The following is a 23,178-nucleotide window of genomic DNA, read 5'->3' as shown; positions in this document are numbered from 1 at the left end:
TTTCTACCTCATAAAGTTGGTAAAGATTCAACACACTGCTTTTTTTAAACCTCTCATTTACCAATTCACAGCCAAATCATGAAAAAGTGATATTATAGTTAAGTGTACAAAATTTAACCTCCCATTTAGCTTTCCAATATAAATCTGATACTCCATATTAAAATACCACGGTTAAGTAGACTACAGGGCTTAAAAAACCTTTACAGCTATTCCAGAGCTAAAACAATTAAGTTCTAAATCTCCAATCCCTCTAAGATAATAACCACCATGTGCCCAACATCAGGCATGGCCATCCCTTACTTAAGAACATGAGAGCCCCAAGGCATGCTGCCATAACCTGCAAGTCAGCCGTAATCCCTAAGAGAGAATTTTAGAAAAGCCTACTTACAAAAACATTTGGATACAACAAATTTTTTATTTCATTTCCTCAAATTTTGTCAACAGGGAAAAGATTCAAAAGGGGACAGCACATATTCTCTTGGGGAGCAAGGTAGCAAAGACAACTGGCATTAAACAATCAAAAAAGCCCTTCTTAAAGCCAGCAGGCTTCAGAATTTCACAGGGAGACATTATCCTGGGTCTTCTAGAAATAGACTTAACCTGTTAAAACTAAGGTCTTTTTTTTTTCTCCTGAGTCTTCTAAACTCTTTTTCTAAAGAAAAGCGCATTTTTTGGGTGATTATCAAATATCACAATATCGAATTGCCAATTAAAAAAATACTTTTGGTAATTTCTGAGGTAAAATAAATGATTCTGGATTCTCCTTTAGAGATGGCAACAAAGAGGATAAAAATAAGCGTTCATTTGAGTGCCTTCCATTCTGTCCAGGTTTTGGCATAAAAGACGATCTAGTTCTCCAGGAGCACAGGCAAAAAAAAAAAAAGAAGGAATTCTTCCATTTTCACAAAATCAGTGAAATATAGACAAATTCACGGTTATGAATTACAAAGTGCTTTTTTCCCTGTTGCTTTGGGACTCCAGGCCTAGAGCCTAAGTGGGTGACTGGGCAAAGGGAAAAAAGGAGAAAGTGAGCGTTTTTGTTTGGAGGTCCCGACAGAGCTGAGTGGGATGAGGGGGGTCCCTCCATTTGGCGGGAGACCCCGGCGATCCCGAGGGGTCGACGGGGTGGCCCTGAGGGCGCGGGCCCGGCGGAGGAGGCGGGAGATAAGAGGAGGCAATCTCCCGCGCCCGCCAGCGAGACGAGGCGGCCCACGCCCGGGGGACTCACCTCGGCCCCGGGCTGCGGGCAGAGCTGGGGGGTGCCTGGTCCGCCCTGGGGTCTCCGGGCCTGTCGGAGCCGGGGCCCCGGGGTGCAAGGGGGGAGGGGGGAGCATTTGGCGCCCATTCAAGCCGGGGGGTGGGGTGGGGACAGGCAGGTCTTCCCAGGGAAAAGGGCGCCCGGGGAGGCCTCCACCTGCACCCCCGGAGCTGCGTCCAGGTTCAGCGTGGACGCCGGCCCCCGGCCCGCCATCCCGTCTCGGCACATCTGGCCTCCCCTCCCCGAACCCCAGCCTTCTTTCTTTCGGTCCCAGGAACCGCCGCCGCCCGCCCGAGGCCCAGCGTGGGGCGCACACCCGGGCTCGGGTTCGGGGCGCAGGCCCCCCGACATCCCTCACCGCGCCCCCGTCCCGGACCGCGCGCCCCCCTGCCCCGCGCCCTCTCCTCTCACTCACTGTCTGAGGGCCGAGGGTGCCCGGCGGCTGTCAGGGCGCTGGAGCTGCAGCAGCAGGAGCTGGAGGGGGGCCGTGGGGAGCAGGTGCAGGGACGCCGGCTCATGCCAGTGGAAGTGGGGTCCTCCTCAGGTGAGGGAACCGCGACCGCGGCGGAACAGCCGGCCGCCCGCTCCACAGAGTGCTCTAGCTTCTAAAAGGCGCCAGCTGGTACTTTTAAAATCTTTGAATTTGGTGCCCAAATACGCAAGGGCCAATGGGACACACCGCTCGCAAGCGCGCTCCAATGGGAAGGCGGTGGGAGGGAGCGCCCTCGCCCATGCCCAATTGGAGGCTGAGGAGGCGGGGCCGAGCCGCGAGGCCCCACCTTCTTCCTTCTGTGCGGCGCGGGGCGACCGGAAAGATGCTGAGGCCGGGGGCGGGCCTGAGGCGGAGCCTCGGAGCGCGGGGAGGCCGCCACCCGGCCGCACGTGGAGCTGCCTACCACGCATGCGCGGCCCCGCCAAGCTTCCATCTGCGGCGGTGGGAACGGGCCTCCGGCGAGTCCTGATTTCATCCTGAAGGCAGCTCCGGCTTCTGTCAGAAGATCTCCGATGGGTACAAAGGGTAGCCGACTTTCTCCGATCATCTCACAAGAGGGAGTGCGGTGAGCGGCGGCTCTGGTCGTCCGGGAATCCAGACTTTCCGGAAGACGAGCCCTCCCCCCAGCCTTACTTAGCCCGCCTCTCTAGGATTTAGGCGCGCTCTTCTCTCCCTCCGAGTTTCGCCCCTCCCCCTGCCCCGGGCTTTGGCGCAGGCGCCTCTGGCGGGCGGTGGTCCGAGTTGGCGGGTTGGCGCCTGCGCGCTGGGCTCCCCCTCGTTTCTCTCGAGGGGAGGGGAGGAGCGGGTCGCTCCCGGCGGGCGCCCCGGGCCCGCCCCTGACGTGGCGGGAGCCAGAAGCCGAGTCTCCCTGGTCCCTGTGGGCGGGAGGGAGGGTAGGGCAGAGTTGCTTCTCTTTGCAAGTGTGTTGATTTGTATTTTCAACCACCATTGCTTTGTACACACGTTAAGCTTAATTAAATTTGTGTCTACTCTCTTCTGGATTTTTTTTTTTCTTTCCTTCAAGGGCCAAGCGCCAGACACGGTAGTGCTGCTCCAAAACAAGTAAATACATTTATAGGATGCACTGCCGGGGGTGTTGCGGTCCCCACCCGTGAGGGCTGGAGGCCCCGGGCCAAGGGAATGATTTTGTAGTGATGGCAGGAATGGGTGACGTATTAAGTCTCCGGTGACAAATTGTGCCGAATTATTAGTGATGCTGATCTTTTCACTCCTTGTGCACTTAAGTGGTGACTGCATTCTCTGGACTCAGCTTTTGACCACAGCTCAGTGAAGCCCCAGAATGTAAGATCGAAAAAAACTGAATCTCCGTCTTTTGCAGTTTTCCCTGTCTTTTGCTTTTCTGCATCCTCGGGGAGAGTTAATACTTGCCTTATACTAAGCGCTCAGTTAAATTGGTGTCACGTCCTGTGGGAGGCAGGGCTGGGATTAGGATGAGTCGTGCACATGCTAACTGGATCCTGCCTTTATATAAAATTTTGATAATTCGTGGTTCTTTGCATTAATTTTTAGTTTTTAGAATGTTGCATATTTCTTGATGATTGACATTTTGGGCATCCCCGTAAATTTTGTACTTGAGTCATGTGTCTCACTCGCCTCACCCTAGGCCTGACCCTGGTGCTAGGTCCTGGAGATACAGGGTTGAAAAGACATATGTCCCGTCCTCCAGGGAGTTTACATACTAATAGGAAAGAAACTGGCAGTTAACAATTTCAGTAAATGAAAGAGGAATATAAAACAGTGTGGTGGGGTAGAGAATGGGCAGTAGGGGCACAGGTTAATGGCACTGGGTGGTCAAGAAGGCTTCTGAGGCTTTGGACCAAGATCTGAATGTTGTTAGCAATGCAAAGATCTTCATCATAGGCAGAGGGAAGCTCTAGCCCTAGCTTGTCCCAGGGCTAGAAGGAAGTCTGGAGCCCAGTGAGCAAGGGAAATAGTAGGAGGTGAGGTCGGAGAGGTAGAAGCCAGATCCTGTAGGACTTTGTAGGTTTACATATAGAGTTTAGAGTTCCTTCTGATTGCAATGGATAGCTGTTGGAGGGATTTTAGCAAGGGAGTGATTTGTTGAGTGAATATTAAAACTCTACTAGCTTTTTATCTACCAGGCACTTTGTAAATGTTAGCCTTTAATTCTTACAATAACCTCAGCATTATTTTCATTTTATGATTGTGCTTAAAAGTGTTGAGTTCATTCACACAGAACCACCCAGCTAGTAAGCAAAGATTCCGTCCCCAGGCTGTGGGATAAGTCCATGTACTTTCCTCTGTGTTATACTGAGGAATAATAATATTTGCTGAAGGCCTGATTGTTTATAGTACATTTTCACATGATTTCCCCATTTGACCTTAAAGATCATCTCTATTCATCTCTTTTATTTTCAGACGCAAATATATGAAATATGAGGGGAGGAGGGGTCCTCATTAAATGAGTTGAGCACCTTGACTATAACTTTCAGATCTTAACCACAGCTTAAAAGGTATTTTCCAACAGTTATTTATTTATTTTCTTATTTTCAGGAAAAGGCTAAGATGTGTTATTGGAAAAATGAAAATTACTGTCATAATATAAGGTAATATAAAGAGCCAAGCATGTTTTATTTAACATTGGAATAGTTTGTCAAAGTCTTTTTCAGTTTATTAGGTTACTTTTAATTTTAAATATTTGAGCTTTAGTTGATTATGATGAAATATCATTCTTAACTGACAATTAACTTGTTCAGTGAGTTCATGAGCACAAATCAATATCCATCAGAATTGTTGAGTTTTTAGATGCAAAATGAAGTGCAGAGAGAATTGCCCTCACTCTTTCAGCAAATTCTTACTGCAGACCTACAATGTGCAAGACGTCGTGAAGTATCTGGAGGTAATCGGGACGTGGCACCTGCCCTTGTGCTTCCTATCTGGGCCTGCCACCTGATAGACATGACAGATGCTCAGTAAGTAATCTTTGGATAAAAGCATCATGGGGTACAGGAGGAAGGAGATAAGTATAAAATATAGCTATAAGGGAACACTGGATGAGTCAAATGCATCTAGTTACAGTGGGAATTTTTATACAACAGAGGAGTTACTTTATGCCAGGATAGGGAATAATCTGTAGGACAGCATTTCTCAACCTCCCTAATAGTGACGTTTTGGGCCAGATAATTCTTTGTTGTAGGTGCTGTCCTGTGCATTGTAGGGTATTTAGCAATCCTTTGCCTCCAGCTCCTCTGCTCCCAGTTTTGGTAAATGTCTCCAAACATTGCCAAACATCCCCTGGGGGACCAAATTGCGTTTTGATGAGAACCACTCTAGTACAGGATGTCTTTTGAGGGACAGGGAGGAGAGAGCCCTTCCACAGCATAAGGAACAAAATGGGAAAAAAATGCAGGTGCATTTATCAGGAGGAATTTTATGTGATATAAGGGGGGTGGTGTGTAAAATGGGCTAATATGAAATGATGCTGGATACAGATTTGGACATATTGTATGCAAACTTAAAGAGTTGGAGTTTTATTTGGGAAGCAATAGGAAACAGGTTATTGAGCAAAGCAGTGACAAGATCAGAGTCTTGCTTTTTAGAAAGATGAATCTGGTGATTAAATATATGTAACCTGAATTAGCAGATAGAGAGGATGCAGGGAGAAGTCAGGGGACTATTAAAGTCGTCCGGGAGAGGAGTAATTCTGGACAAGAATAGTGATAATGGAATTGGAGAGGATTAGTGTTTAGTAGGAGAGCAGGATTTAGCAATAAACTGCATGTGAGGAGGAAGAATCAAATGTGACCACATTTTGAGTTTGAGAGAGAGAGAGAGAGAATGGTAATACTATTAAAGAAATTGAGATCACACAATGAGAAATGGGTTATAGAGGAATAGGACAAGTTTCATTTTACACATAGTGATCATCTGTTTGTACATCTTCAAAATTGCCATTCTAGGTACATGTGTTTTGATTAAGAGGTGTTGTAGGCCATTTTGAAATTTTCAGTTTTCGCTCTTTCTGAACAATATACCAGATTTCTAGACAAATACTTCAGCTATAACTGCCTTTTAGATGTCTGTTTAGTGCCTATTATAGCATGATGTTAGGTCTCAAAGAGACAAGAATGAAGAGAACACAGTTTTGTCCATTAATGAGATGATGTGACAGGTCTCCTAATCCATGTTTATTCCATTCCCCCCCTTTCCCATTTGCTTATTAAGCTCTCAGTCTTGAGTAACGCAGTGAGTTTATTACCTAGCATAAATGTTCAGGAATGGTAAAGTACCCAAGAAGAGCAGTTAATTCTGCCAGGGGCTCAGGTGCCCTTTAGGTTGGACCTTGAAATCTGTGTGCTGAGGTAAATGAGTGTGTTTTCTAGGCAGAGAGGGCAGCATCAGCAAAGACAGGTCGGAGTGATGATGCATGGTTTATAAGTACATGTGTAGGTGCAGTTTGTGCCAACAGCTACAAAATTCCAAGGCCCTTAAAATGTCAGACTTAGGGTTCTAGTAGGCTTCATGCCGAAATTATGGTGCTCTACCCTCACCTTTTCCTGAGTTCCAAAAATTATATTTGATCACCTAGGAATCATCAATTTAGATTAGTGAGTGACCTAGAAGCCAATGCCAGTTACTCTGTGTGTGTTCATAATACACCTACTGATACGTATTTGAAGTTTATATTTTTAAAATTACCTCGGTATTATGATTATGATTTTCTAGTGGACAGAAGTTTGACAATTGATCAGAGGTTCTTTTCCACCCTCACTAATACAGTGCACACACCTTCTTTTCCCATGGGGCAGAGAGTGAGGAAGTGGAGAGGATGGGAGCAGAATAAGTAAACTTTTAGCTCTCCCTTGTGTACAGAATGAAATCCAACATTTGAGACACTTCACAATTTCAACCCAACTTTTTAAATTATTACCTATTAGAAGAGAGAAAGAAGTTAAGTAATATTACTCTGTAATATTTAACAACTTGTAAATATTTAATTCCCTTTCATTCAAAAAGGAAACTGAAAGACCCAAGAGATCACTGATAAAACTGTGGGAGAGACAAGCTTGCATTGGGCCTTATGCAGACAATGAATATGGTGGAATTAACATCTTGCTGTATTTTTGAATTGCATGGCTTAATGAAAGCTCCATTCATCAACTGTTCCCAGAATGCCTTTCATGAGCAGAATATTACAGGGGAGAGGGATTCTTTTCAAATTAAAAATCTCTCATGTGTTTGATAACCTTTGGCTTGCTTTCATTATCAGCCTGTCTTGAATGTTTGCTCTATACCTCCCTTTTAAAGCAATAAGGTGAGACAATAAATGATCAATCTAAAATTATTCTGCAAATTAGCACAAGCTGGGGCTTTAAAGGAAATCTGGCTAATAAAGTTTGACCTATGAAAGAGGAAACACATTATCCAACAGTAATATAGTTTTGAATTTGTGTAGGACATAGACTCATAAGAATTCATATATGGGAAAAGTGTCACAGTTTTGGGAGTTAACTAAATGTCCCCTAATTCTTTAAAATTTTAATCACATAACGTTAATAGTGAAAGCACTGTTTCTCTGGAAATCGTACCTTGTTGTAACTACTACAAATTTAATATTTATTCATTATCTACTGCGTAGAGCTCTTCTCATAATTGTAGTCCTTAGTTTACCTCAGGTTTCCAGAATATTCTTGAGCCAACATTTCCAGCTTTACTCACTTCTTTATTGGATAACTGACATGTCCTATAGTTCTTTCTTTTTTATTTTTTTTTGTAGTTAAACAGGTTGAATTTATTACAACTCCTTGCAGTGAGGGAGCACACACACCATGGGAGAATCCTGGGGTGTCTGCTATTGCTTTATCAAGTACACTTCCTCATTCTGTTGCTCTCAATACCAAGAGGTCTTTGACAGCTATGCAGCCTCGAGCACTCCTTGGCTTTCCTTCCCTTTCAGGCCCCAATTCTCTGGAGTCAGTTTTCTCAGAAAAGAGCTATTCATAACCAGGATGCTCATGGAAAAAGGAGCAACTTACTTCTTTTAAATCTTAGGAAAGAAAAATATTGATAAAGATTATACCGACTTAGCTTTAAGCTCACGTTCAACACTGAATTCTCAATTCACACGGGTAAATTTGTTTCACCTGTTATTGTAAGAGAATCTAATACATCTCAGTGCATCGGGGCCTTCAAACCTGACTAATTTAAGTGTATATTTTAATGACAGAAATGCTAAGTCATAGGAAAAGGCAGTATGCAAAACTAGCTGAGTCTTAAGTTGTAACTTCCTCTTTGTAGGAAATATTGTGACTTGAGGAATAAGTTAAATGACACCATAATAGCCCGATCTTCTCAAATGAAAGTTCAATGCAATGTCATGAAAAAAGGGGTGGCAGTTGGCAGGACTGTTCTAGATGAAGGGAGACTTAAGCAATATAACCATCAATTTCCACGTGATCCCTTCTTGGATCCTGGTTTGAAGAAGCTAATTAAAACATTTTGGGGAGAATTGGGGAAATCTGAATTGGGTATTTGAAGAAATTTTAGGGTATACTGTGAATTTTGTTAGGTCTGATGATAGTAAATGATTAAGTAGAATAATGCCTTTTTTTTTTTCTGCTGAGGAAGAGTCACCCTGAGCTAACATCCATGGCCAATCCTCCTCATTTTTTGCTTGAGGAAGGTTAGCCCTCAGCTAATATCTGTGCTAATCGTCCTCAATGTTTTTGTATGTGGGACACTGCCACAGCATGGCTGGTGAGTGGAGTAGTTCTGAACTCGTGAACTCGGGCCACCAAAGTGGAGCATGCAGAACTTTACCCACTTGGCCATGGGGCCAGGCCTAATGTCCTTATTTTTTAAAACGCAAGCTAAAATATTTCAGGGTGGTGACTGGCCCAGTTGCACAGCAGTTAAGTTCGCACCTTCCACTTCGGTGGCCCGGGATTTGCCGGTTCAGATCCCAGGTGTAGACCTACGCACTACTTGTTAAGACATGCTGTAGCAGGCGTCCCACATATGAAGTAGAGGAAGATGGGCACAGGTGTTTGCTCAGGGACAGTCTTCCTCAGCAAAAAGAGGAGGATTGGTGGCAGATACTAGCTCAGGGCTAATCTTCCTCAAAAAATAAAATATTTCAGGGTGAAGTGTAATTATTTGTAACTTCTACAACTAAACAAATAGGAAAACCTATCAATTATTGAAACTAGGTAATGAGTATGGGTGTTTATGTCAGTTACCAATTTATTCCCTTGCAGCAACAAATTCACCTTTCATCACCCTACTTCGTGATGCTGGAGCTGGACCTGTAAACATTTCTCCTTCGGCAGCTGGTACCCACAGCTTTGTCAGGAGTGGACGGAGGAGGGAATGTGGGAGGAAGGGGGTTCTCTTCTTGTTTCTAAAGTGCTTCCTTTCCTATTGCTTCTATGACACAGCTGCCAGGGGTGCTCTTGGACACTGTGATGGTTAATTTTTAGTGTCAAGTTAGCTGGGCCACAGGGTGCCTAGATATTTTGTCAGCATTACTCTGGGTGTTTCTGTCAGTGTTTTTGGGCGAGATTAACACTTAAATCAGTGAACTCTGAGTGAAGCAGAATGCCCTCCATGTGAATGAGCCTCATCTGATCAGTTGAAGGCCTAGAAAGACTGGCCTGCCCTGAATAAGACAGAATTTGCCAGCAGACTGCTTTTGCACTGAAACTGCAGCATTGGGTCTTCTGGCTCTCTGCCTGTTGGCTCACACTGCGGATTTTGGACTTGCTAGCCTACTTAACACGTGAACCAATTCTTCACAATAAATCTCTTCTCATATGAGTATATGTATACACACCCACACACATATATACACACATATCCTATTGGTTCTGTGTCTCTGGAGAACTCTGACTGATGCAGACACCTGCTGATGCTTACCCTTCATGTTCTGCTGTCGCTTTGTTAGGCTTCTTGCTTGCCAGTCCTTAAGAGTGAGGTTCTCTGTTTGTGAGGCCTGATCTACCACCTGCAGACCAGCTCTGGCCCAGGGCAACCCAGGGAACTTTTCTGTCATCAAGTGGGCCATAGCCACACACTCTCCAATAGGCCTGACTCTCCATCTTGGAGGAAAGGAAACCCCTTCCAGGGGTGTTCTTTTAGTTACTGAGTCTCAGTCCTCCAAGTGTATTAAAATTCTCTTTTATCCCCTAATAGGTAATCCCCTTATCAGTTAAAAATTATTCTATCAAAATTATCCCTGTTCAAATTAATGGTATGGTTTCTGTCTCCTGATTGGACCTTGACTGATACAGTATTTACTGTCATATTTCTATTTTATGTTTGTCATTTTTTATAAGAGTTAAACTAAATTTTTGATGCTTCATTAAATACTCAACATAAAATAAAAGACTAGTTTCCTGTGTCTACTTCCTGTGAGGAAGAGTCCAAAATATACAACAAGAGTCATGATTATATTGTATGTTTTTTATTAATGCATTGAGAGAAGATGTATATAAATTATCTATCTTAAAAGTATGCATATTACTTTCAACTGTATTAACTCATGTTTTTTAAGAGAATACTGGTATTTACACAAAATGTGATTTACTATAGAATTTTAATAAGCTATACAAGTTTTTAATAAATCAGATTAAACTTTCTTGGAGATAATGTCTACTAAAGATTCATAATCAGCATAGTCCTTCAATGACTGTACAAGTTCATCCAGTAGATTCTCTCCTTGCATAAAAGTTTCAAGATCATGAAGTGACTTGTTTATTCGGTGATCTGTGACCCGGTTCTGTGGAAAATTATATGTTCTTATTTTCTCTGACCTTCCTTTTGTTCCAATCTATATATACAAAAAGATAGGAGATACAGTTAGATTCAAGGCAACTAAACCTGCAAATTCAACTTACCTGGAAATTAAGCTCTTGACTTATAATTTGAAACACAATGTAAGAACCAAGTTTTAAACACTGAATCCTCAAATAACTTGGGAACAGGACAGAGAAAAAAGAATATGGGCTTTAAGGTCAGATAGATAAGTATTTGAATCCTCTCACTGCCATATCAATTGCTTCATGACTTCAGGCGATTTATTTCAACTCTAAATTCTAGTTTCCCCATCTATAAATATAGACAATACCTACTACACAGTGATGATGTATACATACAGCCTATCACATGGTTGATATTCAAATGGTAGCTAAATATATATAATCTCTATGAATTAATCTGGTCATCTTCAGTGGTGACACAGAGATGAATTTCCCATAATAAAGAATTAATATAAGGGCTCTGTAGTTAGAAAGTTAAATACCAAACAGGAAGAAAGTTTTAAGTTCAAGCTGCCTTCCAACTTTCTTCCATAACTTTCAAAGGATTCAAAATCAATGGGGACTCTGTATATCTTTTTTTAGTAACTGATTAAGTCTGAGAAAAAAGGCCTTGATATAGAAAATAGGCAGAGTATAAGATTACCATAAAACATGTATAGCCCTCGGTTGAGCTATGTGAGTTGTTTTCTTATTTTGACAAATATATTAAAACAATTATAACCTATAAAAACTGGGTTATCTAAAAATATTTTTATCCTTTAGAAGCATTTTTAAAATTCAGTTTTACCTGAACTTTTCTAGCATTGTATCTTTTACTTGTTTCTTCTTCTACATGCATGCTGTATAGTTTTGCACGTAACTTTTTCATAGCCATTTCTCTATTTTTCAGTTGAGATCTCTCTTGTTGGCATTCGGAAACAACACCTGAATAGTGTTAGGAGAATTAAAGAGTTTTAATAGAAAAATCTTCTTCATTTATTATCAAGGAATTTTCCTTCTCATCCTTTTTCTTCTTCCTTTATGAGGAGAAAAAACAGGACTCTAATATAAAAGGAAGACTATAAACTTAACAAATAACTTTTATAGAGTTACCAGAAAACTGAAAATTTCAGTTTGAGCTATAGTGCAAAGTATTTCCATACTGAAGGCATACATACTAAACAATAAGCATTAATCCTTTAATATGGATTGTTTCCTTATACCCTCAGCCAGCCACCATCTTTTTTTTAAATGACTACTAATAGAAATGAAAATATAAAAAAGGTTAATCCTATTACCAGAGATAATCACTCTATTAATATTTTTGAGGATTTCTATCCATTTTTTTCTATTCCTGTTAACGTAATATTATGTAACACATTATCTTAAAGTTTAACATGAAGATTTCCTCATATTAAAAAAAAACAACAAAGCTTATCACTCCCTCCCATCAACCATTACTGACTGATAGGAATTAGGCCTATTTGAGATAGGTCGTGGTAAGAGATTCTTGTTTTTTTCCTAGATAACTGAGATTTGCTTCCATATGCTCTTTATCACCCGTAAATCACTGCAGTAATACTTATAAAACGCATTTAGTTCTACCTAATAGTATACTGAAGGCTTAAGAAGTATTTAGACATAGCTTCATTGCCCTATCTAGAATCAGAACCCCCGGAGATCTGCAGGGACTTACTGGAAAGAAGCCCCTGAAATTATATGCAAAACTTTGCATCTAAGTATGTTTCTGGGTAGTGGGTCCAAGCTTTCACTTTCTGAAAGGAGTCCATGTCCTCCTCCCTTCAAAAAAGACTGAGAACTAGTGATTTAGAGCATTTTCTGATTAATGAAGAACCCATGTCAATGACTTCACTGTGAGGATTTTTTTTAATAGAGATATTTACTAAGTATAAACTTCAGAAAGCTACCTGGAAGGACTATCCACACCTTCTCTTCATGGTCACTAATACGGAAATTCCCTGGGCTTGGACCCCTCTGTCTTCCTGGCTTTCCAGTTATCCTGGAGGGTTTCAGCTAAGAATTTTAAATCAAGTATTTAACAACAATCCTTAATAGTACGTATTCTTCTGGTAATTGAGGATCTATTTCAGTAGAAAATTAGACAAGTCGTTCAGCATTTGATTTCTTTCTTCAATGTTTTATGTTGGAGAAATAAGTGCATACCTGTTGGAAGATGAACTATCCGGACAGCACTGTCCGTGGTATTTACGTGCTGCCCCCCAGCTCCACTGGCTCGCTTAGTATCGATTCTCAAATCTTTAGGATTAATTACCAGATTAATCTATATATAAGAGGAAAAGTTAGGATTTAAAAATATTACACGTATGAACTCTTCAAAGGGAAGAACTATCCGTTTATAAATACATGTCAGGTGTAGAATTTATATAAGATTCACAAGGTTTAATTTTAAGAATAGAAAATAGTTGGAAGCATACCATTTTTTCTTTTTTTTGTTTGGTGACAAAGATTGTCCCTGAGCTAACACCTGTTGCCAATCTTCCTCTTTCTGCTCGAGGAAGATTGTCCCTGAGCTAACATCTGTGTCAGTCTTCCTCTAATTTATACGTGGGATGCCACCACAGCATGGTTTGATGACTGGTGTGTAGGTCTGTGCCTGGGATCCAAACCTGTGAACTTCAGGTTGCTGAAGCAAAGTGTGCGAACTTAACCAATACACAACCAGGCTGACCCCAGCGTACAATTTTTTAAACTTTTCTTTTTGGAAGAGTTTGGAAGAAGATCAAAATATAATACAAATCAAAAACAAACCCTCCCTAATCCTCCAAAACTGGACTTGTCTGTAAATTACTCTCTTCTTGCTACATGAACAGAACTTAGCTATTGGAAATGTGAATCTAAGAGCTAAAATAAGATTTTGTGGAATATTTCTGAGTTAAAAAAGACTTTAGCAGAAGAAGAAATGCTACCTTAAGAACTATCAGAAGGGCTTATTTTAATTTTAAATAAAGGAAGACATAAACATATCTGGAGGCAGAGGGAAAACAAATGGAAATGGTAAAGCCATGAAGTCAAGAGTAAAGACTAAGTTCATAAATGCACTGGGATCTGACATCAGTATAATGCTCTGTCCTGGGAGTCACCATCAAAAGCACTAAATCTGAAAAGCTCTGTCTCGTGAACTATGGACCACTCTGTGACATGTCCACAGCCCTGGCCAGTAGGAATCCTACCATTCACAGGCCCTCCATGTCTCCCTATATGGCTCCTTTTTACAGTTGCTAAAAGAATTAAATGAGATGATACATGGACCTCAGTCTCCATCTCTTCCTGAAAACTCCTTCCATCTCCAAGATGCTTAAACCAAGGTGACTAGTATCTAGGCATGGCTCCTGCCATTTATTCTACTTCACTCTCTCCCTTAACTGTTCTGTTCCTCATCTAGGTTTCACACAATAATTAGATGTAAAGAAAGAAACTCCAGGGGCAGGTCTGGTGGCATAGTGGTTAAGTTCGCATGCTTCGCTTCAGTGATCCAGGGTTCATGGGTTCAGATCGTGGGTGGACCTACACACTGCTCATCAAGCCATGCTGTAGTGGCATCCCACATACAAAGTAGAGGAAGATTGGCACACATGTTAGCTCGGCAACAATCTTCCTGAAGCAAAAAGAGGAAGGTTGGCAATAGATGTTAGCTCACAGCCAATCTTCCTCACTGAAAAAACAAAAAAAAGAAAAGGGAACTCCATTAACTCTGTTAGAGAGTCAAATAGCACTTCCCTGCGTGTTGATAAACAGAAACTCTCAATTAAACTTCCTTCTCACATCATTTATATTTCATCCTGAAAAACAAGTCACATATTTCCTAACACTTTTCAGCAGAAGGGATGTAAACAAAACAGAACTTCTCAACTAAGTTATTTTATGAATATTATATAGGCTGAGAATTTGCTTTGTGGGAATAAAGTATATTCATTATCAACAATATAATTCCATTTCAACGTGATTATGTTATGAAGTAGCAATTCTGTTAGGTAGGATTGTTGTTAAAACAGGATTCTTGCTTGCTATTAATACTCTGGGAACCACTCACAGGAAGTAACTCAAAATAATTACTTTAAGCTTAGTGGTGGAGAAAAATTAATAAATAGACAATGCCAGATGAGATCATTTATACATCCTTAATTCTTACCATCTATTGTAAAATCATACCTTTTGGACTGAGATTATAATAGATTCTTAAAAGCAACTCAAAATATGTGATGAAGGCCAAATGATAAAAAAGAAGACACTCAGTTCAGTGAAGTGAGTGTTACTCTGGGACAAGGCACTGTGCTAGGCCAAGGATTCCAAGGAGAGGGGACAGCCTCACCTCAGTAGGTTGGGGTAATATGGCTACTGTCATGGTGCTGGTGTGGATGCGGCCTTGCTTCTCTGTCTTTGGCACTCTCTGTACTCTGTGTACACCTCCTTCAAATTTCATGTGCTTATAGGCTTCTGACCCCCCAATGCTGGCCGACGCATGTCTAAGGCCACCTTGAAAATATTGGGAAACAGAATTCTTTTATTATTCTTGCCATTTATAAACACCTGACCATCACTTCTATCATCTTGAAATATATTTAAAAGAGCTACAAAAGAATATAAGCATATAGATTGTAAAACATACTGAAAGACTTTATTAAGTCTATGATATTCAGTGTTCTAATACTTAATATCTTGTTTATAATTATTAGTATTTTTTTAAAGATTGGCACCTGAGCTAACAACTGTTGTCAATCTTCCTTTTTTTTCCCCCTGCTTTTTCTCCCCCAGTCCCCCCAGTACATAGTTGTATATTTTTAGTTGTGGGTCCTTCTAGTTGTGGCATGTGGGACGCCACCTCAATGTGGCCTGACGAGCGGTGCCATGTCGGCGCCCAGGATCTGAACCGGTGAAACCCTGGGCCACCAAAGGCAGAGCTCTCGAACTTAACCACTCGGCCACAGGACTGGCCCCCCGTTTATAATTATTAAACAAAGTATTTATGGTGATAATGAACTGATTCAATAATACGTCTAAAAGACCACTTTTAAAAGACCATTTGTCATTCAATGGTTAGTAGTGCCTGACATATTTTATAGGCTATTTCAAAATTGATGTATTTGCACTCAAAATAATTAAGGACATGAATGAGCATAAAATTACTTAAGAATCCTTACAAATAAATTCTAAAACCTAGTCGTGGTCTTTCCAACCCTTTTTCCTACGACACATGTAGATAAATCTACCCTTCTCCCGAAACAAATTAAACAGTTTACTGACCTATTTCACTTGGAAAATATTCCAGGGTTTCAAAATGCCATCTTTTAAATGCAGCATATCGCTGATACATATCAAATATCTCTGAAGTAAACAACATTGCCTCCTGACCACCAACTCCTGCAGTTACCTCCAGGATCAAATCATTTTCATTGGTTTCTTCTGAGGGAACCAAAAGTAAGATAATCTGTAAATACAAAAACATTGCCCATCCTATAATTAAGAATTATTTAAAACTTAAAAAAAAAAGCTAAATGATTAGATGCAGAATTTTAAACATTTCAAGTTTCTCTAAGCAAATAATTTAATATTGTTGATTACTATTCAACTATCTTGCCAATTAGAACTGTATAGTGCATAACTTCTAAAAAATATTAATGTTACCATTATATTACAAATGCTATACGGTCCAGCTAAAATTTACAGGTTTGTTTTTATTTCTTTTTGGTGTTCATATAGACTTTAAATCGGTTCTCTATTCAGTTAATAATTAAGTGCTTGCTGTGAGAAAGACATTCTGTTGTGTGTAGAATGCAAAAGAAGATTCTAACTCTATCCTTTTGAAATTTACAGCCTAGTATGGCAGGGGAAAAAGCACTCAAATTACATTGGTATTTTTTTTAAGCTTCTTCAAATATGGAAGAGATACTTCCAATTTTGGAACTGGAAAGGCCATTTGAGATGATGGAATCCAATTCCCTCATTTCACATATGAAGGAAAATGAGGTCAGCAGAGGTTAACTGACTTGGGGAAAGTGTTGGTTATTGGCAGAGCAGACATAAGGACTCAAATCCTTGTGCGTAGATGTCTTCCTTCCATTACAATAATGTTTCACACTTCAGTATGTACTAATTAAGGGGTTATAGAATAAAAGCTTCTTAGATTAGGTGAATTAAACAAGAAAAGCTACCAATATTTATTGGTTCTTTAAGATATGACAGGCATCCTGCTAAACACTGTACATACTTTAATTCTTAAAACAATCTTGGGTAGGTACTATTAACAGCTTACCTTAAGATGTGAAAACTAAGTTTGTTTAGTTGAGTAATCTAGTTGCCCCGTATCAAACAGCTAGAAAGTGTTAAGAGGTAGAATTTGAACCCAAATCTCCCTGAATTCTGAAGTATCACACTTTTTTGTTGGTCAGGACCTACAGTTGCTACTGCTTTTCCATCTCTAGCCTATGCCAATGCAACATAATCATTCAAATCTTGAACTAACAAATGATACAATTTACATCTGTTTGTCTATTACTAGCCAATGAACAGAAACCTTTAATACATGTCCTTCTCATCTAATTCCTATGTGTTCTCCTGCAGTTCTCCTAGATATAAAACCAAAGCAAAATAATTCAGTTCTAAAAGTCCCAAGAGCCAGCTGTGTCTGGCATTCTACTAGTGCCGGAGACACAAGGATAAAGAAATATTCCTGCTCCCAGGGAGCTCACAGCCTACCATCATTCCATGACCTCTTCTCATCATCTACACCCACCCTCACCTCTCTTAAAAAACCAAAAGGGGCAAATATAATACCACTATTTTATTGCCTTTCCAGAAAATCTTATTAATGTGACATTCATCTTTTTTTCAGAACTCTACAATCCTTTTATTACGATAAAAATAGGACCACGTGGAGTATGCTTTTCTTGCTTTAACAGTTTATAATTCTAAATACTAACAAGCTGGTTAGTTCTTGAGTTGTTTTTATAAACTTAAAAGAGCACAAATGTTTATTCTTTGCACAAATACCATACCTGATGCTTCAACTGAGTTATTTCTTTTTGACACAAAGTTATTTCATTCTCTGCAAGTTTCCTTAAGTCTTCATTTTCATCTAAGAAAAAAAGGTAGTAGATTGTTTTCCTTAATTAGTGTTAAACTGCCAACAGAATTCAAGGTCAATTGTTTTGTTATTGTAGCTGAAGAGAAAAATAAAATGTCTTTCTTGTCCTTTTAATAAGTGCCATTAATTGAAAGTAGCATTTTATGCATTAGTTTTCATAAGCAAGTAGCTTTAAAAAAACAAAACTGTTTTCCTGATGACAGAAGAAAGTATAAGTAAATTTAAAAATAAAAAAGTATCTATGGAAAAGTATAAACTATTAAATTTTTCTATAATTCTACCTCCATGAAATATTCATATGAAAAAATAAGCTTTTAGTTTTCCAACTTAGACTGTACAATAACAGTGAATGCAGGGAGCTAGTCAGAAGGTTCCACGAGTTAAACTGAATTAAAAAATAGAAAGTTATTTATTCTCTTATTAGTAAATTTTCATACTATAAAATAAGTATCCACCCAAACATTTAAACTCTGCCTAATGTTTACAAAGTACTGGTCTCAGACTTCACCTAATTCTTACTTCATCTTTGAGTTTTCATTTTTACCTTACAAATTATTCTTCCTCATTCCTCTATCCTATGGACAACATGCAGCCTACAGAAAGGAGAGAAGGGGAAATTTTTTTAGCTATTAGAAATTGTTCTCTCTGGTTGAAAGATCAAACTTTACAATGTTTCAAGTTGTACATTTATTCATTTATTAAGAACCAACTATGCTAGGAACTGGGGATAACAATATGTAAGACCTACCCTCAAGGCAGGATTTTAGATAATTTTAGTTTCTTTGTTTTTTTCTAGGGGAGAAAAACTCACAAGGAATAACAGCCTAAAACACTATGTGATTAAATAGCACACTGAAGGATTTTTGTGTGTTTATTTTTGGGATGGACAGAAAGAGGAATGAAGGAATTTAACTCAAGGAAGGAGAACGACAGCAGCAAAATTGAGATTAGCAAGTAAAGGAAGTGTTGGTGGAAAGGCAGCAAATTATTGTGGCAAGAATTTGGTATGGAAGAAATTTGGTGAAATGGAAAATGTGTTGAATTAGGAAAAGGAAAAATGAATTCTAGCTGTATCTCAGTCACTAAGATTCTCTTACAGCAACACACCCAACTTCTCTGAGTCTCAGTTATCACAAGAGTGAAATGAAAGATCTGAGCTGGATGATCCGAGATGCCTTTCAGTTCTGAAATGCAGTGTTCTGAAAGCTAACGAGATTGGAACTGAAGTCTAGCAGTAATTTAATTTTAATACTATATTTTATTTAACCCAGTATACCCCAATATCATTTCAATGTGTAATCAAAAAATATTAAATTTGTGTATGTCTTTGAAATCTGAAAGGTGTTTTACACTTGCAGCACATCTCAATTCAGACAAGCCACATTACAGGTGCTCATTAGCCACGTGTAGCTCATGGCTACTGTACTGGACAGGAAGCTCTAGAGGATTCCGACTGAGGAGTTATTCCTAGGCAATAGAAATACACTTGTTCTTTAATTTCTCCTTCAATATTACTAATTAACATATGTTTACTGGGCATCTACCACATGCCTGCCTTTTCTTTCTTCTCTGCCTAAAAGATATTTCTGTTTTCACCATGGTAAAAGGGTCCTTTTCTCTTCAACCTTTCAAACCACTTATTGACTTATTGTCACCCTCCCTTTTCCCATCCAAACTCCGGGAGATTAAATGCCATGTTTATTATTTCTCTTTTGTTAATTCTCATTTACTTCTCAAGTTGTTACACTGGATTCCATAATTATATTAATAATACCATTTTTATTAAAATCACCTCTGACAAAACTGCCAAAAGTAAAGACTATCTCATTGGGAGCTGAAAAGTGAGCCCTTTCTAAGTCAGGGATCAACAATCCCTTACTTGAAATTTTCTTTCACTGCTTTTGACAGCTTCATTTATCTTGTTCAAGGTCTGGAAGCTCTGCCTGTTCTTTCTGGATCTTTTATAGCTTCCTCCTCTGCCTCATACTGTGTATTTCTGGCTTTGTTAGTATCTTGTTTCTATCTCTACAAATTCTTCCTGAGTATTTGAATCTACTTCCAAAGTTTACTTTATCAACTATATGTTGACATGAATTCTCCTATGATTTTTCTGGCTCAATTCTTTTCCTACGCCGGTAGTTTTTTCCCCCTAGATCAGTATCTTTATCTGAACATCCTCATCTGAATGTCCTTGTAGGTACTTCTAGCCTGCTATGTCTGTTCAGTACAAAACTCATCTTTTTCCTAAACTTGATCCATCTTTTCTATCCTCATCTTAATTAACAGTACCACTCATGCTCTGAAGCCAGAAGCCTAAGACTTTTCTTAGAATTCTCTATCTCTTTCACCCTTTTCAGGCCATAAGCCACCAAATCCTGACTGTTGTTACTCAGAAAGTCTTGAGAGTCAGGCCCATTCCCACAAGGTCTGTTTCAATAGCCTCCTCATTGGCTTTTCAGCCTCCAGGGTGCCTGGAGAATACTCCAGTTCATCCTCAACACTGATGCCAATATTAATCTTGCTTTAAAAAGATGTCACTTCTCTGCTTAAAAATATGTGCTAATTTCCCGTAGTCTTTAGGAACAAATCCAGGTTTTTTGTCATGCAAAGCTCTGAATGATAATTGTTTGTAAGCTGAGATGCATTCTGCCAGCAACAATTTTCTAACATTCTGTTTACTTCTGTATAGTCTGATTTTTAAAATATTTAACCCTTAAATCCACTTGGAGTTTAAGCTCGGCTTAACCTATGAAACCAGTTTAATTTTTCCCCAAAAGATATTTTTCCCAATACCCTTAATTAATCTTTTTTTTGCACTCTGGGTATCTGCCTTTTCTCTTAAGTTATTTAATTTACACTCTCCTTAACTCTCACCTAGATTACTGCATTAACCTTCTAACTGTTTTCCATGGCATTTTCAATCTCATTCCAGGTTGACTAGTTCTAAACTACCACAGATCAAGATTCCTAAGCAACGAAGCTATTTTTATAATCCACTCCTCATTCTAAAAGCTTCTGCTGGATCCCTTCGGCCCAGAGGATAAAATAAACCTTTTTAGATGAGTATTTGACACCCCTCCCCTTATAAAATGTTCCATCTTGCCACTCTGGATAACCTCTTCTCTCCCTTGGGTACCAGAGTACAGGGATTAAGAGCATGAGATTTGGAGTCAGTCCAATTCAAACTCCATTCTTTAAAAGCTGTGTAACCTGAGCCCAGTTATTTTCCCTCTAGGCCTCAGGTTCCTTTTCTGTTGCATGAGGCTAACAGTACCTACCTCATAGTTTGTTATGTGAACTGGATGACAATACATAAAGCAAGCTAAGCAAGGCCTGGAGTATGGTGAAGGTTCAGTAAAGGTTACACTATAAATGTATCCTCTAAGGCTGGCCTTTATCCCTGCACAAGGCCTTCCCAACAAGTTCTCCTCCCTGTCCTGGGTCTTTATTCAGATATCTGTTCTCACTTTTCAGCTCTATTATAATAAATTCTCTCTCCCCGAATAGACTGACTTTTTCTGGGGCCTTGCTACCCAAAGTGTGGGCCATGGACTAGCAGCTCGGCATCTCTGAGAGCTTGTGGAAATGTAGAAACTTAGACCCCATATTAATTAGAATGCACACTAATCACTTGGGAAACTTGTCAAAAACGCCTTTTTCTAGGTCTCAGATTCTGAGTCATAGTGTTAGCACGCCCCTCTCCTGACACTGTTGCAGGTGGTCCTCTTACCACACTTTGAGAAACACTACTCTGGAGTCGACAATAGGGAAGCTGCCTTATTTGTCTGGCGAGCTCAGGATCTTCTGTGAGAGTACACAGCCAATAAACGTCAACATAAGTTCTGTAAAAGGGGGCGGGGCACTGTCACGGGAGCACGAGGGCTCAAACAGGACAGGAGGAGATCAGAACGCACATGATGCCTTGATCTCTGATTCAAACCAAAATGGGCTGCAATGGGAGTAAAGAGCTTCAAACTCGGGGAGAGCGCAGACATCTGACCACCGGCTCAGCGGAAAAGGCAAACGAAGACTGCTTAGAATCCCGGTCCCCCGCGCCCGGCCCTTACCATGCAGCAAGTGCTCGGTCTCCCGCAGCTCCTGCTCCTTCTCGCTCAGCAGTCTGGCCACCGCCACCAGCTCAGGCCCCCTGGCCTGCAACTGGGCTTCAGCCCCTGCCTGGCGCTCGAGGAAGGTCCGCAAGGGCCCGCCGCGGGCGAACAGCTCCTCGAGCAGCGCGCCGCCGCAGCTTCGGTGCCGGCGGGCCGGGCATGCAGCCCGGCGGGCCCAAAGACATCGAGCAGCGCTCAACAGAAGCCTGGACCGCATCGCTAATCCGCGACCTCCGAGGCCGACCAGCGCCGGAAGTTTTGGAAAGATAAAGTCTCGCGACACCGCGCGGATTTTGGGGAAAGGGGAGAGGGCTGACCGGGCCCCGCCCCGCGCACGCGCCGCTTTTAAAGGGCCTCCCGGAAGCCTCGGGGGTAACTTCCGGCCAGGCATTTAAACGTAGTGTTCTTCGCGGAGGCCGGAAGTTGAGGGGGCAGGGCTGAAAGCGATAGGGGCGGGTCCGGGAGGTCTTCGGCACTCCCTCGAAGCGCTCAGTCGGGAAAGCCTCATCCAACGTGTGGGGGTGGTGTGTGGGGCAGGAAGGGGAAAGCGGCAGGTTGCCTCTCCGTTTTCTTCTGTCGATTTGCTTCCCAAGCGCTGAACGAGGATTTCAAGTACCTAGTGTCCGCACAGGGGCTGAGGTCGCAGCCACAGACGTCCTCTCCAGTGCCAGCCAGGCCTTTCGTCCCCAAGAGCCAACTGCCTGATGGGCAGCAGTGTGTGTGTGTGTGTGTTTACTCCTCTTCCTCTCGTCCTGCTCGTGTTTCTCTTTTCGACGGTGGGTAAGGCTCGTGTTCATGAGGACTTGACAGGTGTACTCGTAGGCAACCACGGAATGATTTCGCACAGACTGCTTTCCTGCCCTTTATCTGCCATGTAACTTACTTGCTTTCAAATGGCTTCCTCTCCGAATCTCCTGCCCGTCCATTCTCACTTACTCCTTTATGTTGGTTGCTTTTTAAAGAGGTCGAGTGATTCCGTGTTGCAACAAACCACAGCGCCGCGAAGCCTTCAGAGCCTCGCCTCCGGTAGCCCAACCCCCAGCCCTCCCCGGAAGACTTCAGATGCGAATTGGTGCCGGGAATCCTGCAGTTTATTGGTGTAATGCTTTGCATTTTTCAAAAGACCTTTTCACAGCCCGCCAGAGGAATGGATATGAAGGAATAAAAAGAACCAAGACAGGCGTGGGGATGCAAGGGCTCAACACTGAATCTGGGAACTCCCACGGCTAACTGGTTTGAGCAGAGTCCGTTAAGTGGTGTTTTCAACTGTTGAGACAACTCAAGTACTGAAAAAGATTGTAATTTATTCGTTAAAAAAAAAATTTAATGGTAAAATATGGGAGCCCTTGACAAGGTTGTCATCCTTAAGTCATGTAATCAAAACTACTGAGGTTAAGTATAAAATTCTTAGAAAATGA

At 41.0% G+C, this 23,178-nt stretch overlaps 2 protein-coding genes and 2 long non-coding RNA genes across 7 annotated transcripts in view; 2 read left to right on the top strand and 2 right to left on the bottom strand.

Annotated features, from left to right (window-relative positions):
* Positions 1-2,296, bottom strand: part of FBXO5 (F-box protein 5) — an 11,882-nt gene extending 9,586 nt beyond the window's left edge. The window contains exon 1 of one of the 2 annotated variants that reach the window (XM_008529484.2): positions 1,674-2,296. In XM_008529484.2, the coding sequence (XP_008527706.1) occupies positions 1,674-1,776 (103 nt within the window). In that variant the 5' untranslated portion in view covers positions 1,777-2,296. The remainder of the gene's footprint in view (positions 1-1,673) is intronic. The other variant, XM_008529485.2, reaches the window with a different exon arrangement.
* Positions 2,177-18,991, top strand: LOC103557123 (uncharacterized). Its single transcript, XR_011535655.1, has 3 exons — positions 2,177-2,316; positions 4,287-4,339; positions 18,448-18,991. It is a non-coding gene; the product is annotated as an uncharacterized lncRNA (long non-coding RNA).
* MTRF1L (mitochondrial translation release factor 1 like) lies at positions 10,179-22,731 on the bottom strand. 3 transcript variants are annotated; one of them, XR_546377.2, is made up of 7 exons: positions 21,719-22,731; positions 17,563-17,642; positions 15,812-15,995; positions 14,880-15,043; positions 12,713-12,830; positions 11,337-11,565; positions 10,179-10,560 (listed from the first exon to the last, which is right to left on the bottom strand). XR_546377.2 is itself a non-coding variant. In XM_008529482.2 (7 exons), exons 1-7 carry the CDS (start codon positions 22,149-22,151, stop codon positions 10,360-10,362), a joined length of 1,317 nt encoding a protein of 438 aa, XP_008527704.1. In that variant the 5' UTR covers positions 22,152-22,731; the 3' UTR covers positions 10,179-10,359. The 3 variants fall into 3 exon arrangements, 2 of the variants coding, with proteins under 2 accessions (XP_008527704.1, XP_070459396.1); XM_008529482.2 differs by having other exon boundaries at positions 11,337-11,473; XM_070603295.1 differs by lacking the exon at positions 21,719-22,731 and having other exon boundaries at positions 11,337-11,473; positions 15,812-15,970.
* Positions 22,395-23,178, top strand: LOC139080832 (uncharacterized). Its single transcript, XR_011535654.1, has 2 exons — positions 22,395-22,536; positions 22,723-23,178. It is a non-coding gene; the product is annotated as an uncharacterized lncRNA (long non-coding RNA).

This window comes from Equus przewalskii, chromosome 32 (genome assembly GCF_037783145.1).
Source record: "Equus przewalskii isolate Varuska chromosome 32, EquPr2, whole genome shotgun sequence".
Taxonomy (NCBI): domain Eukaryota; kingdom Metazoa; phylum Chordata; class Mammalia; order Perissodactyla; family Equidae; genus Equus; species Equus przewalskii.
The sequence above is the reverse complement of the archived record's forward strand: the minus strand, read 5'-3'. Positions and strand labels throughout refer to the sequence as shown.